General features: G+C 41.9%; 1 protein-coding gene across 4 annotated transcripts in view; it reads right to left on the bottom strand.

Annotated features, from left to right (window-relative positions):
* The window catches only part of celsr2 (cadherin, EGF LAG seven-pass G-type receptor 2), a 303,561-nt gene that overhangs the window by 118,996 nt on the left and 169,136 nt on the right, over positions 1-15,429 (bottom strand). For all 4 annotated transcript variants that reach the window (XM_048553018.2, XM_048553017.2, XM_048553019.2 and 1 more), the window contains exons 4-5: positions 3,349-3,464; positions 416-504 (exon numbers count right to left, since the gene is read on the bottom strand). In XM_048553018.2, the coding sequence (XP_048408975.1) occupies positions 416-504; positions 3,349-3,464 (205 nt within the window). The remainder of the gene's footprint in view (positions 1-415; positions 505-3,348; positions 3,465-15,429) is intronic.

Here is a 15,429-nt window from a genome sequence, read left to right as displayed (position 1 = left end):
ATTGGGTTACCACTGGTTAACATACTGAACAGATCACATGTGGAACATGCAGTCACAAAGTAAATGTGGCAGATTTAACAAGCCCAGTGACTGTTTTTATTGGGTCTTTCTGGCTGTCTCCATAGTCTATCTGCTGAGCGTCCTTCTGAGGGCTGTGTACATTTGGAGCGGGTGGCTTTTGAAACCCATAAAGTGAATATAATATCAACTTAATCCCAGTAGTGTGTTCTCTGTAGTACGAGCAGGGAAAGACTACAAAATATCTTAGCCCACAACACATTGAATAAGAACAACTTTAATTAATGCTTTGTTGAAAAGCCATAATGAATGAATTGTACTGAATCTCACTCCAGGACTATGAATAAGGCAATACAACAAATCTTTGAGTTCTGTAATTGAACAACTGTTTCCTAACCTTGTTGTAATACTGCAGCTGTACCGTGTGCCACTGGCCATCACTCACGCCTCCTGGGATGAATGGAGTTACCATTGTTGTTGACTCACCTATTTTGAAACAAAAACAATGATACATTTAATGAGCTGTTTCTGGTCATGTGAAAAGGAGTTGGCCATTCAACCTCTCCAACCTACTGAGCCAGTCAATTAGATCATAGCTAATCTCACTTTGTTTCTGCTTTGATTTTGTTTTATTCTAAAATTCCCCAGTTTTTCTTCTTTTCTTCATGCAGGTGCTTGGTTCCATAGATGTGACAGTTGGAAATGTATTTAATGACAATAATCGCTAGGATGGACCATGGTTCCACCATCCGTCAGCATCAATGCGCATCCACATCGAGCACATATCATGGAACAAAACCCTGTACAATTCCTCGCCTTTCTTCCAGCATGCCAGGCCACAATGGAGACTTTCAAAATATGTGATTTTAATGTTTTATGAGCTTCTTCAGCTCTCTTCACTAATCCACCAACATTGTACAGTATTTGCATTCTCATGGATTGAAAGGAGCCTGAAGCCAATTGTAGCGTCCCCTGTTACTTTGAATTGGAATTGAACAGCTCATCTAAGAAAAGAAACTGCTTGAAAATGCACAGCAGGTCAGACAGTATCTATAGAGAGAAAAACAGAGTCAACAAACTCTGATGAAAAGTCATCAACCTGAAAAGTGAACTACATTGCTTTCTCCATAGATGCTGCCTGACCTGCTGAAAAGTTCCAGTATTTCCAGCTTTTAGTTCCATTTTCTGTGAGATTCCACAGTATGAATTCACTCATTAGAATCAATAGAGAAACTGAAGACTAGAGCATGAGAGTGGGAACTAGGTCTACTCACTGTGATTAGCCATGATTATTACATTTCAGACACCTATCATAAATTTGAATATATTTCTTCATCTGAAACTTATTTGATTACTTTAACAGCAGGTTTCTTTCTTGTTAAAGTCTCACTGACCAGCATTCATCACATCAGATATGGGAATATGAAAAGCAACTGCAAGGTCGTTATAATATTTAGAATATCCATGAATCTCTGTACATCGATCTTCAAATATGATACCTAATATAGACACTAATCTTCCACTCTTTATATTTTTATATTTAAAGTCATTTCCTCCATTTAACTTTTTTTTTACTTTTTCTGCATCGGTTTTCATTCAAGTGAATTTTCCTGCAGAAGAAACCATAGGTTTCATCATAGTCACTGCAAATGCCATTCTGTAATCAACCAAAAGCAACAGCAACAGCAATTGAAGTCAGGCAAACTGCAACAAGAATCTGTCATCCCACAGCAGAGCGTAAAATGTGGGATGGATTCATAAAGAGTTTATATACAGTACAGCCTAAAGCTTACAATTAGCGATATCAGTGGGCAAACATCCAACATGGCCATCTGAACAAAACCAATGGATTAATGCTAACATTAGAATAGTTCAAAGAATATTACGCAAGCGTGCTGTACATATGTTAAGATCACTAACAGTAGTTTGTATTCTATGAAAAGTAGAAAGTAGAAAGGAGAAGTTGCCTCCAGAAATTACAAAATTAGCTTTATCATTTCATGAGTTTAGCTTGGAATGTTAAAGCCGCATCCATTATACTAGTCCTATATGTCTTCATGTTACTGAGTTGCTTCCAACTAATGTCACTAAAGACCAACTTATGAACTAACAATACTCATGGCAGTCCTGCAAAATTCTACAAGATGTCTTTATGAAAGATGATTAACCTATCTCTTTTAACATTGGAGTACCACTACCTGTTAATTTAAACAGTGGCTGTTTTTAACATTGGCATCAAGGTCACAGCATGTGCCCTTGTACATGTCAAGTCTTTGAAACTAAATTTTTAGGCAAAACGGTAGGGGATCATCTTATATGTCAATAATAATATTTTAGAGGGATTGAAATTCATCCAGTTCATTAGAATTGTCAATAATGACGCTGGAAATAAATTTACAAGGAGGTGAAGCCACACCCTCCCCCAGAGGAATAGACAGGAATCAGTCTCAGGCTGTTTAGAAGTTTGCACAGCCTAGAAGCACTGTGGGTGAGTCAAAGTATATATGATACATGTAAAATGAACTTTTTGGCCAAAAATCAAGGCTTGATTTTTACACAAGATCAACCATTAATCACAGCCAGATTTGGAATTATAACTTGGCACTTTTCCAGAATAAGCACTAAATTTACAAAATGTGCACTTCTTTTAATGGTATGTATGTAATGGCAAAGCCTAAATCTTGGTCATGTTCAGCATTTCACAATCATTGAATCTGCCCAGTATAAAAGTGGCAGGCTCAGCACAGACAGAAAAAGCATAAATTACAGCCAACAGCACTTTTTTTATTTAAATAGATGAAATTTAATTTAAATTTAAATATTCCATATTCATGTCAGAACATCTGAATGTCAAATGAGTCTCAACTAACACCAGGTTGAGGGCTCACACACACAAGAAGATTCATTTTGCTCACGTATGAATTTTGAGAAACTAGTTGGGCTCTCCCCTCCTATTTTGTATTAAAAATCTAAGTTAGTCAGAGCCAAGAGATGTCAGCATTGAAAAGCATAATAGTTCTTTACCAAGAATGATACCTTAGATGCGGACACTACCTTGACGATAATGACGCAAATATTGGAAATTCTGATGAAAAATATATGTTACTAAACAGGGAACTGGTATCAATGAACATTGGGGAGAGTGGCTAGGGTTGAAAATCAACAGAAATACATCATGGTCTCACATGTTAACATCAAGGAAAGGCACTGACTTACAATTAGCTTCATGAATTATTTGGCAAAAAAAAGGAAACATTCATCACCAGCTCTCCAAACAAAGCATAGAGGCACCTTTCCTGGATCACAGTAAGATGTTTAAGAATAAATTACCTGCAGAGAATGTTAACTGGATTTGTTCATTAATAATCTCCAAGGCAATAAAGTCATGCTTTTCATTAAAACGCCCATTATACAACAGCAAGCCATTCTTCTCCTTGGTAGCAAATCTGCAAAATAAAGACTTTTTTATTCTATAGAATGTACAAAACAGAACCCTCCTCTAAATATCACAATTATAGATTTCTCATTCACTGAGTTTTCTTTGGAATTTTACTGCATGTAGAGATACCACGTCCAAACAAGTTCTCTAGGGTGCCATCTGCATGACACTGCCTCCAACCGCTAGAAAGTAGATTGTACTTTTGCCTAATGATTAAATGAACCTGTTAAATATTAATTCAGGGTGAGCTGATTAAACTTCAAAAAATATTTTGTTTGTTCACTTCCATGAAAATAGGGTGAAAAGATGTAACAAAGTGTACAATATTGAAGAGGAACTGTTCATCCGTTAGATGAGTGGCCAGTTGAACAACAATGGACTGCAGATGCCAAATCCAATAGGTTATTCTTAATATTTGTGTACTTAGTGAGTGGCTTCTCTTTTGTAAATAATATGAAAATTAAATTAATCAAACTCTTTAAGTATGCACGACTGAAAATATATATATTTTTTGTTTATTTGGCTGCTTTCATAACTTCAGAACTTTCCAAACATTCGATGGCTAATAAATGACTTTTAAAACACAGTTATCATTGTTTACTAGACCAATACTCCATGAAACACATATTAATGTTAGCGATATTGCTAGGTTATTCATATTAGGTATTGCTGTCTTTCAAGATAGATTATCCCTTAAATTGTCTGATGAAGGGTCTAGGCCCGAAACGTCAGCTTTTGTGCTCCTGAGATGCTGCTTGGCCTGCTGTGTTCATCCAGCCTCACATTTTATTATCTTGGAATTCTCCAGCATCTGCAGTTCCCATTATCTCTATCCCTTAAATTGTACAGGATTGAAGTTCATACAAGCAATGTACATTCAGAGTCGGAGAGGTGTGAAAATGTTACACATTAAATAATTATCAGACACTTAAAAGCAACCCAGACATATTGTATCAAGACAAATTTTAGAAGAATTTAAGCTTGATTGCATTTGTAGCTCTTTCGAACAGAAAAGCCAATCTACTGTTAGGAATCATAGAAAAAGGCTGCAAAATGTGTTCACTACCATGCCTGGTGTTGTGCTGGACCTCAGAAACTGATGCTATAACACATATTAAACATAAGAGCACAATTCTTTTTAAACACATGCAATTCAGCAAGATTAAAAATTGCAAAACTGAACTGTGGTTTCAAAGTTCTTTTTGTAGGTTTTCTTTCTTTATGCATTACTATTGAATCCAACTGAACTAAAAGCAAACAAAAAATGGGTGCTGCAAACAGAGCCAGAGAGTCACAGAGGTGTACAGTATGGAAAAAGACCCTTTGGTCCATCTCATCCATACCAAACAAGGTATCCTAAATTAATCCAGTCCCATTTGCCAGCATGTGGCCCACATCCCTCTAAACCCTTCCTATACATATGTCCATTCAGATGCCTTTAAAATGCTGTAATTGTACCAAACTGCACCAATTCCTCTGACAGCTCATTCCATTACACGCACCATCCTCTGTGTGAAAAAGTTCCCCCTAAGGTTCCTTTTAAATCGTTTCCCTCTCATCTTAATCCTATGCCCTCTAGTTTTGGATTCCTCCACCCTGGGGAAAATACATTCACTATTCACCCTATCCATGCCCCTCATGATATTATAAACCTCTATAAAATTACCCCTCAGCCTCCAATACTCCAGGGAAAATAATCCCAGCCTACGCAGCCTCTCTACACAGTTCATTCCTTCCAACAGTGGCAACAGCCTTGTAAATATTTTCTGAATTCTCTCAAGTTCCTCAACATCCTTCCCACAACAGGGAGATCAGCATCGAATGCAATATTCCAAAAGGGGCCTAACCAATGTCCTGTACAGCTACAATATGACATTCCAACTCCTAGACTAAAAGCACTAATCAATAAAGGCAAGCATACCAAATGTCTGAATGTTTACTCTGTCTGTCTGCGACTCCACTTTCAAGGAACTATGAACTTGCACTCCAAGGTCTCTGTCAGCAATACTCCCCAGAAACTTACAATTAACTTAACTCCTGCCCTGATTTGCCTTTCCAAAATGTAGCACCTCACATTTATATAAATTAAACTCCATCTGCCACTCCTCAGCCCTTTGGAGATTCTGATCAAGATCCTGTTTTACTCTCTGAGATTAAAACAAAATGCTACAAATGTTTATCAGGTCAGGCAGCAGCAAAGGAGACAGAAATTGTGTTAACATTTCTGGCTGATGACATCTTATCAGGATGGAAGAAGTTAAACACAGGACACAGTTTAAAAATAAGGGGTAGGCCATTTAGAACAGAGTTGAGGAAAAACTTCTTCACCCAGAGAATGGTAGATATATGGAATGCTCTGCCCCAGAAGGCAGTGGAGGCCAAGTTTCTGGATACTTTCAAGAAAGAAATGGATGGAGCTCTTACAGATAGTGGAATCAAGGGTTATGGGGATAAGGCAGGAACAGGATACTGATTGTGGATGATCAGCCATGACCATAATGAATGGTGGTGTTGGCTCAAAGGGCCGTATGGCCTACTCCTGCACCTATTGTCTATTGTCTATTGTAAACATTTAGTTGGTCTTAAGCAAGCGAAAGGAAAGAGAGGTTGGAAAATCAAAAGAAATGGATTTGCTCCTCAAGTGTGTAGTGAGTTTCAGTAGCACTTTGCAAGACATAGGAATGGAAAGGTCAATATGAGAGGAAGGTGGAAAATTGCTAAAATCGATTGTACATAGTACATAGGAAAGCATAACAGGATCACAAAAAGTAAATACAGTTTCATAAAGTGAAAAACATTTTTAACTAACTTCGAATTCTCTGAGGAAGTAGCAATAAAGGGAATCCTGAAGATGCAGTGGCGTACTTGGATATCCAAAAGGGGTTTTAAAAGGTGCAACATCAAATGTTATTACACAACATAATAGTTCAATTTGTAGGGTGGAAAATATTGGAGTCATAAAATGCAGTTAGCTCACAGAAAGCAGAAAATAGAAATAAATGGATATTTTTTGATTTTGCAAGTTGTAACCAGTGAAATGCCACAGGGATCAGTGTGGGACCCTCAATTACTTACAATGTTGATCAATAGCTTAACTGAAAGGATTGAATATATGGGAGCTAAATATCTTACCAGAATAAGTCATAGGTGGGTGGTCAAAAATCTGGCATAAGGCACTAGGCCCAAAACATCAGCTTTTGTGCTCCTAAGATGCCACTTGGCCTGCTGTGTTCATCCAGCCCAACACTTTGTTAACATGAAAATATGTTGATTTTAGCAAGAAGAATAGAAAAAATGTACGCTAGTTAAATAAGATATGTTGCAGAACTTGATGGTACAGAGGGATCTAGGTGCCCTGCTGCATGAATTGCGGGACATTATTATGCATCTACAGCAGGTCAGGAGGGTGGCAAATGGGATGATGGCTTTTATTGCAAGGGCAACAAAATGCAAACATGGGGATGTTTTACTGCAGCTAGACCAAGCCTTGGTGAGACCATCTGGAATACTGTGTCCTGCTTTTTGTTGAAAAGGATATAATTGATTCAGAAGCAGCTTAGCATGGGTCCTTCTGAATCATTCCTGGAATGAAGACTTATTTTATGAAGAAAGGTTGCACAGTTCAGGACTGGGCCCATTGGAGTTCAGAAGAATGAAAGGTGATATTATTAAAAAAAAATCCTAGGAGGACATGATAGGGGGGATGCTAGGAAGCCAGGAGGATGCTTCCTTTTGTGAGAGGGACTAAACCTAGGAAACACAAAAGGAAGACATTTTATCTTAAACTTAAAACAGCAATAGAAAAATAATTTCTCTCACAGCGTTATTCATGTGAAATTCTCCTCCATAGAAAGCAGTGGAGACTGGTTCACAGAGAAGTCAAAGGCTGTGACGGTCATGTGGAAAATAGAGTTGAGACTATACTCAGATCAGCCATGATCTTACATAGCATGGATTTATGAAAAGGAAAGCATGCTTGAAATTTGGAAATTTTTGAGGTTGTAACTAGTGGAGTTGATAAGGGAGAGCCAGTGGATGTGGGTTACTTGGATTTTCAGAAAGATTTTGATAAGGTCCCACATAAGACACTGGCATGCAAAACTGTATATAAATGGGATTGGGGGTAATGTCCTGACATGGATAGAGAATTAGTTAGCAGACAAGAAACAGAGATTAGGAATAAACTGAGGTTGGGGGGCTGGAACTACTTTATTTTTTATTCAATCAGTCTGTTCATGAATGTTCTTGCACACCTCTGGACTTGAACTTGGGCATCCTGGCTCAGAAGTAGGAATGCTATTATGATGCCACAAGAGCCTTCAAATGGGTCTACCTTTATTGCTATCAAACGCAACTGAACAACTTTCCCAGCACCAGAATCACTGTGACATTTTCTTCCGTTTTTAAACATTAACTACCACTAATAAATCACCCGTGTACTGTATTAAATATTTACATGCAAAGCATGTTAAAGGCAATGCCATCAAAAGGGGGGGGAGGTATGGAGACAGGGAAGAGATTAAATCAAAGTGGAGTTGGAGGAGAAAATAAAGCACTGTTACCCCAGTGGTGCCCACCTCTCTTTAAAGGTACCAAGTGAATGATGGCCACAACATACTCCTTCTTCAATGACACCCGGGCATGAACATAACCATGGAAGAGGGGCAAAGAGTCAACAGAGATAACACCATCCACAACCCACTGCCTGGGCTTGTTTATAAACAGGGTAAATGCACGATCTTCCCAATGGCCTGGTGGCATAGAACTGAGATAGTTGGAACTGCAGATGCTGGAGAATCTGAGATAACAAGGTGTAGAGCTGGATGAACACAGCAGACCATGCAGCATCAGAGGAGCAGGAAAACTGACGTTTTGGGCCTAGCCTCTTCAGAAGGGTCCTTGTGAACAGCCTAGGCCCGAAACTTCAGCTTTCCTGCTCCTCTGATGCTGCATGGTCTGCTGTGTTCATCCAGCTTTATACTGTGTTATCTTGGCACAGACGTGAGGTGGGGTGGGGTGGTGTCACAATTTAAGGATACAGGCCATTTATGACTGAGATGAGGAAAAAATTTCTTCACCCAGAGAGTGGTGAGGCTGGGGAACCTTCTGTCACCGAAAATGGTTGAGGTCAAAACATTTAATGCTTTCAAAAAGGAATTAATTTTTACGGTGAAACAGGATACTGAGTTCAGTGATTCAACATGGTCACATTCAAGGGTAGAGTAAACTGAAAGGGCTCAATTGCCTACTTGTGTTCCTATTTTCAATGATGTAATGTTTAACAACTGGTGGAGTACGCACAAACATGAAGGCAGAGATCGACAAATGCTTGATCTCAAAAGGAATCAAGGGCTACGGGGAGAGTACAGGAAAGTGGAGTTGAAATGCCCATCAGCCATGATTTAAATGGCGGAGTGGACTTGATGGGCCGAACGGCCTTACTTCCACTCCTATGTCTTATGGTCATATGGTCTTATCAAATAGCCTGCTTCTGCTCCTATTAAAATGATAGGCAACCGAAAGATTTGAAACTGAAATTGTGGGCCGTACGAGCTATTCCACAAAGTAATCATTTAATCTGTGTTTGATTTCACCAGTTTACAGCAGATCACAGCTCCAGGAACAAATACATATGTTAGTATATTAGTTTAAACTATATTAGTTTAAAAGAGGTTTACACAGAACACATAAACGGCTAGTTCATCTGCCAAGAGACATATAGAGAGGAGCTGTGGAGGATGTTGGGAGTGACAGAGTCAACAAGAGTGTGACAGAGGGAACGGTCCCTTTGAAATGCTGCAAGGAAAAGGAAAGATAAACAGTGTTTGGCGGTGCTATTTATGGGAAAGAATAAGCAACTGAATACAAAATCTGCTGGAGTACAAAATGAGGGCAATGTGAATTTTATCATTATTTGACTTCTATTTCAAAATGAATCAGAGGTTTAATGGTTTTTGTTGGAAAATTCATGATTTGAATGTCAGAAACGCAGGAGAGGAAGCTTCTTATACTTCAAAGTACAAAGAACTGAGAATTTTTAAATGATATCCATCATGAAGGATTTCACATTTTAAATATTGTACATGTATTTCAGGCTCAAATGTTGAGTAAATAAACTTCACTAAATGTGTGAGATACAAACCATCTGGCTTTCACTGACGGCTGCTTTATAAAATATCCGTCCACAGAATAGATACCATCTCCTCCTGTCCCACATAACTGACAGCATGTCATTGGAATTTAATTCATGTTTCTATGATCATCTGTAATTGTCCAAGTTTTTCCAAAGCTCTGCTGCTGATAAGAGGGTAACTATTTCCTGACTTTGTTCTGGTTAAATCCTTAAGTGTCTATTTTAGCCACGGCAGCAATTTTTTTTAACATTTGTATGAGCTGAAGTTGTTACTTCACCCACCTCCCCTCCATCTGCTCCGGCTTCCTATTCCGGAATCTAATGAATCCTATTTGGCATGAATGCTGGTAGCACAGTACAGTGCTGCTTGTTCTCTGAGCCTAGAATTCTACAGACTGTTTAATCACAGAAGCCATTGCAAACACGTTTGTTCCTGCTCTCACCTAACCATGCAAAACGCCTAACAGAATCCATAGGACGGTGGTCGGGTGAGAAATAGAGGAAAAAGGGTGGAATAAAGACAGGGAGAAAGGGAATAAGGAGTAGAAGAAAATGTGGGAGACAGTCAGAAAGGGAAAGTGCTGGGTGAAATAGGAGGCGCAAAGAGAGAGAGAGATAGGGAGGTGACAGAAGAAATACAGAAGAAGAAAGTGAGGGGAACAAAATAGGAGTAGGGAGAGGAAGGGAGGCAGAGAGTGTGAGGAGAGGGAGAGAGAAAGCTGGCTTTATTTTCCATTGGGATTTCAGATTTTATCACCCACTCTCAAGGCATTAACTTCACACACACAGTCATACTAGCAAGTGTAGACTAAATATGTGATAGGCCATCTGAACCATATTATAGAGACTACAAAGGATGGTTTGAAATTCTACTGTTCCTTCTCTATTACAAAAGCAAAAGGCTGCAGCTGCTGAGAAGCTGACATACAACAGCAAATGGTGGAAATACTCAGAAGATCAAGTAGCAACTGTGGAGAAGAATATTGTTTCAGACAGATGGTAGGTCATGGAGTTTGTCTTGATTTGTCATAACTTTGACAAGAAATTAATGGAAACGCCAAAGGAACAGCAGTACGTCATGTCTTTAGGGTTTCTGCAGGTCATCCAGCAAAGTTACAATAGATAATTGGTAAAAACCCTGCAGACATTAATGACTTAACTGTTCAAAACTGGAGCTCTATTCCCCAGCACCAGTAAAGGTAAAGTTTTCATTGTTTTCGCAGACCACAGGGCTGCTGTTTCATCAAACAGAGATGGCTGGTGGTGGTTTAACCAGAGGGTTACTATGCCTCAAGTGAGGAGCAAGGTTGAAAAGGAAACTCTTTCATGGCAACCTCAGCCAATACAGAAACTGAACCCATGCTGTAAGCACCACACTGTCTTGCACTACCACTTAATCAGTGAAGAATTTCACACTGGAAATTTGTTTCTACAGGATATTAAACAAGTCACAATTATTATTTGGATTTTAGTTTTATTCACAAAATGCAGTATTACATATCTACCTGCTACTTATCAAGTTCATGCGTCCCAGCAATTTTTTTTTAATCAACGCGTACAGATACAGGATGACACCTCTATTTGGTAGGTTGGTCCTAAACTTGGACTCTGTGGTACGGATGTAGGGACATTATCACACCACCACTGACCCATAATTCCATTTTAAATGTTCTCAAAATACTTACTAATTCAGTACACTACCTTAAATCCTCAAACCCAAATTATATAACCGAAAAAAATCAGACCTCATGTTGTATCAGTTATACAAAATACAGTATTTGTTAACATTTTAATGGAAGCTACATAAATTATACTCAATTTGGGTATTTTGGCTGAATCTAAAGCCCAAGTTAACCACAGTACTGCAGACCATTAAACTAAAACAAGCCACAAACCTCTTAACTTCGGACTCACTCCAAAGTTAAGCATCAATTGAAGACTGGATACCTTGTAAAAACAAATAAATCTGTGAGAACCTCAGGCAGAATTCAGGTTATGTTTCAGTCAGCTCAAATGCAAGGCCTTGAAGTGGATTCGTGCACAGCCTGGTTACCATTGCAAAAAAGAAGCTTCCATCAATTGGGCTGATTTTCTGAATGTATGTATCAAAAAATCTGTACGGAATTTCTGTTCTTTTCTTGGATGCAAAATTGCAGATTGAAATAACTGCACAGAGGCCCAAATCCCATCACTAAGTCACCCTTTATTTACTTGTGCACAGTCCACTGGCTGTGGTCTATCAGCTCAGAACCAGCCACCTAAACTGTGAGGATTCTAAATTACCTATTTATATGGGTCAGCCAGGGATTCCTGATTGGCCCAAGTTAACAATCCCAATCAAGAATCTCGTAGCCATAAAGATCCACCAGGTGCCAACCACAACGTCCCTCCCCACTCCGTCACCAACTCGAGGGATGTAAGCCTGGTCTTCCTACTGTAGCTTTTCCTGTGATGTTTTACTTCAGGTCCAGTTCCTCTGACTCGGACGCTGACACGGGGCAACATGTATTGGACACTAGCCTGTCCCTTGTGTCCAGAGGATCTCGGGAGAGTTTCTTCCTCTTCTTCTGGTGGTTGTGGTATCAAGGCTGCATCTGTCTGGGACTCTGAGGTTTCCTCGACTCGAGAGAGAGAAGGAGAACCTACAGTTTCCGCCAGGCATTCTGGCTGTTCTGAGGAACCAGATATGTTTTGCTCCAGAGATAATGGGAACTGAAGATGCTGGAGAATCCAAGATAACAAAGTGTGAAGCTGGATGAACACAGCAGGCCAAGCAGCATCTCAGGAGCACAAAAGCTGACGTTTCGGGCCTAGACCCTTCATCAGAGAGGGAGATAGGGAAAGGGCTCTGGAATAAATAGGGAGAGAGGGGGAGGTGGACCGAAGTTGGAGAGAAAAGAAGATAGGTGGAGAGGAGAGTATAGGTGGGGAGGTAGGGAAGGGATAGGTCAGTCCAGGGGAGATGGACAGGTCAAGGAGGTGGGATGAGGTTTGTAGGCAGGAAATGGAGGTGCGGCTTGGGGTGGGAGGAAGGGATGGGTGAGAGGAAGAACAGGTTAGGGAGGCGGAGACAGGCTGGGCTAGTTTTGGGATGCAGTGGGGGGACGGGACGAACTGGGCTGGTTTTGGGATGCGGTAGGGAAGGGGGAGATTTTGAAGCTGGTGAAGTCCATATTGATACCATTGGGCTACAGGGTTCCCAAGCGGAACATGAATTGCTGTTCCTGCAGCCTTCAGGTGGCATCATTGTGGCACTGTAGGAGGCCCATGATGGACATGTCATCTAATGAATGGGAGGGGGAGTTAAAATGGTTCGCGACTAGGAGGTGCAGTTGTTTATTGCAAACTGAGCAGAGGTGTTCTGCAAAGCAGTCCCCAAGCCTCCGCTTGGTTTCCCCAATGTAGAGGAAGCCACACCGGGTACAGTGGATACAGTATACTACATTGGCAGATGTACAGGTGAACATCTGCTTAATATGGAAAGTCATCTTGGGGCCTGGGATGGGGGTGAGGGAGGAGGTGTGGGGGCAAGTGTAGCATTTCCTGCAGTTGCAGGGGAAGGTGCCGGGTGTGGTGGGGTTGGAGGGCAGTGTGGACCGAACAAGGGAGTCATGGAGAGAGTGGTCTCTCTGGAAGGCAGACAAGGGTGGGGATGGAAAAATATCTTGGGTGGTGGGGTCGGATTGTAGATGGCGGAAGTGTCGGAGGATGTTGTGTTGTATCCCGAGATTGGTAGGGTGGTATGTGAGAACGAGGGGGATCTTCTTGGGGTGGTTGTGGCGGGGGCGGGGTGTGAGGGATGTGTTGCGGGAAATGCGGGAGACACGCTCAAGGGCATTCTCAACCACTGAGGGGAAAGTTGTGGTCCCTGAAGAACTTGGACATCAGGGATGTGCGGGAGTGGAATGCTTCATCTTGGGAGCAGATGCGGTGGAGGCGGAGGAATTCGGAATTGGGGATGGAATTTTTGCAGGAGGGTGGGTGGGAGGAGGTGTATTCTAGGTAGCTGTGGGAGTCGGTGGGCTTGAAATGGACATCAGTTTCTAGCTGGTTACCTGAGATGGAGACTGAGAGGTCCAGGAACGTGAGGGATATGTTGGAGATGGCCCAGGTAAACTTGAGGTTGGGGTGGAAGGTGTTGGTGAAGTGGATGAACTGTTCGAGCTCCTCTGGGGAGCAAGAGGCGGCGCCGATACAGCCATCAATGTAACGGAGGAAGAGGTGGGGTTTGGGGCCGGTGTAGGTGCGGAAGAGGAACTGTTCTACGTAACCTACAAAGAGGCAGGCAAAGCTTGGGCCCATGCGGGTGCCCATGGCCACCCGCTTTGTCTGTAGGAAGTGGGAGGAATCGAAAGAGAAGTTGTTGAGGGTGAGGACGAGTTCAGCTAGGCGGATGAGGGTGTCGGTGGAGGGGGCTGGTCAGGCCTGCGGGACAGGAAGAAGCGGATGGCCTTGAGGCCATCTGCATGAGGAATACAGGTGTACAGGGGCTGGACGTCCATGGCGAAAATGAGGTGTTGGGGACCGGGGAATTGAAAGTTCTGGAGGAGGTGGAGGGCGTGGGTGGTGTCATGGACGTAGGTGGGGAGTTCCTGGACCGAAGGGGAGAAAATGGAGTCGAGATAGGTGGAGATGAGTTCGGTGGGGCAGGAACAGGCTGAGATAATGGGTCGACCAGGGCAGGCAGGTTTGTGGATTTTGGGAAGGAGGTAGAAACAGGCCGTGCGGGGTTGGTGAACAATGTTTTGCTCCTGCCCCATTTGCAAAGTAGCAGTTTTCAGGAGATCCACATGCTTGTTCAGGACAGCCTCACCGACCCAAACTTTGTAAGTCACAGGACCTGACCTTGCATCAGCCTCACCTTCTACCTGTACAGGGCCATTTCCATGGTTCTGGCACCAAACTTCATTCCCTGAATTAATCTGTCTCTCTCGCTTAAAGGAGACATGTGGTCAGCATGGGTGCTCCTGCTGCTGTTTCACCTTGCCCCCTGCCATGGTCTGGAAATATCAAGTTTAACCTGGCGCAGAGTCTAGTGCAACTCAGCTGGAGCTACACTGTTGTTGTATGAGTGGTGGTCCTATAATCGAGCAAGAACCGGGACAGTTTGATATCAATTGACGCTGCAGGTGGTTTCTTCAAGCCTGCCTTCAATGTTTGGACTACTTGTTCCGCTAGACCATTGGACGATGGATGGTATGTATCGATCCTTATGTGATGAATGCCATTTGTCTGTAGGAAATAACTTGAATTCCCTGTTGGGAAATGACATCAAAATGTCTGTGACCAATACCTCCGGGAACCTGTGTATCGTAAACAATGCTTGCAGCTTCTCAATTATCACTCCTGAGTTTGCCAAACAAACTTTGAATGGGCACCGACAATGACCAGGAATATTGAGCCCATGAAAAGAGTTAACATACAACCGAGTCCCCACGAGTGTGGGGGTGCTGCTGGCAGCAATTTTTGTCCTGTTTGGCACTCTGGGCACAGCCCCACCAATGTAGCTATGTAAGCATCTGACCTTGGCCACTAGACACAACTTCTTACTAACATCTTCATCGTGGAAACTCCTGGATGACTCTGGTCGAGTCCAGCCAGTATCTAGCTGTGACCTTTGCACGGGGCAATCACCCGTGGTAATATGCCATGACCCGGTCTCGCCTGGCCCAGAAAGGTTTCAATTGGAGTTGTGATGGTCCTCCTGCTTCCCCCTTTACCATCAGTGGTTTTAGTTTTGCTAGGACAGGACCTTTTAGTGCACAGTCAGATGTTGTCAGTGGTGACCGGAAGGGTAACCAGAAGGTTTAAAACAGAACAGTGTTTTCCAGGGAGTAAC

Source organism: Stegostoma tigrinum, chromosome 21 (genome assembly GCF_030684315.1).
Source record: "Stegostoma tigrinum isolate sSteTig4 chromosome 21, sSteTig4.hap1, whole genome shotgun sequence".
Classification (NCBI taxonomy): Eukaryota; Metazoa; Chordata; class Chondrichthyes; order Orectolobiformes; family Stegostomatidae; genus Stegostoma; species Stegostoma tigrinum.
This window is presented reverse-complemented; position numbering and strand designations above follow the sequence as displayed.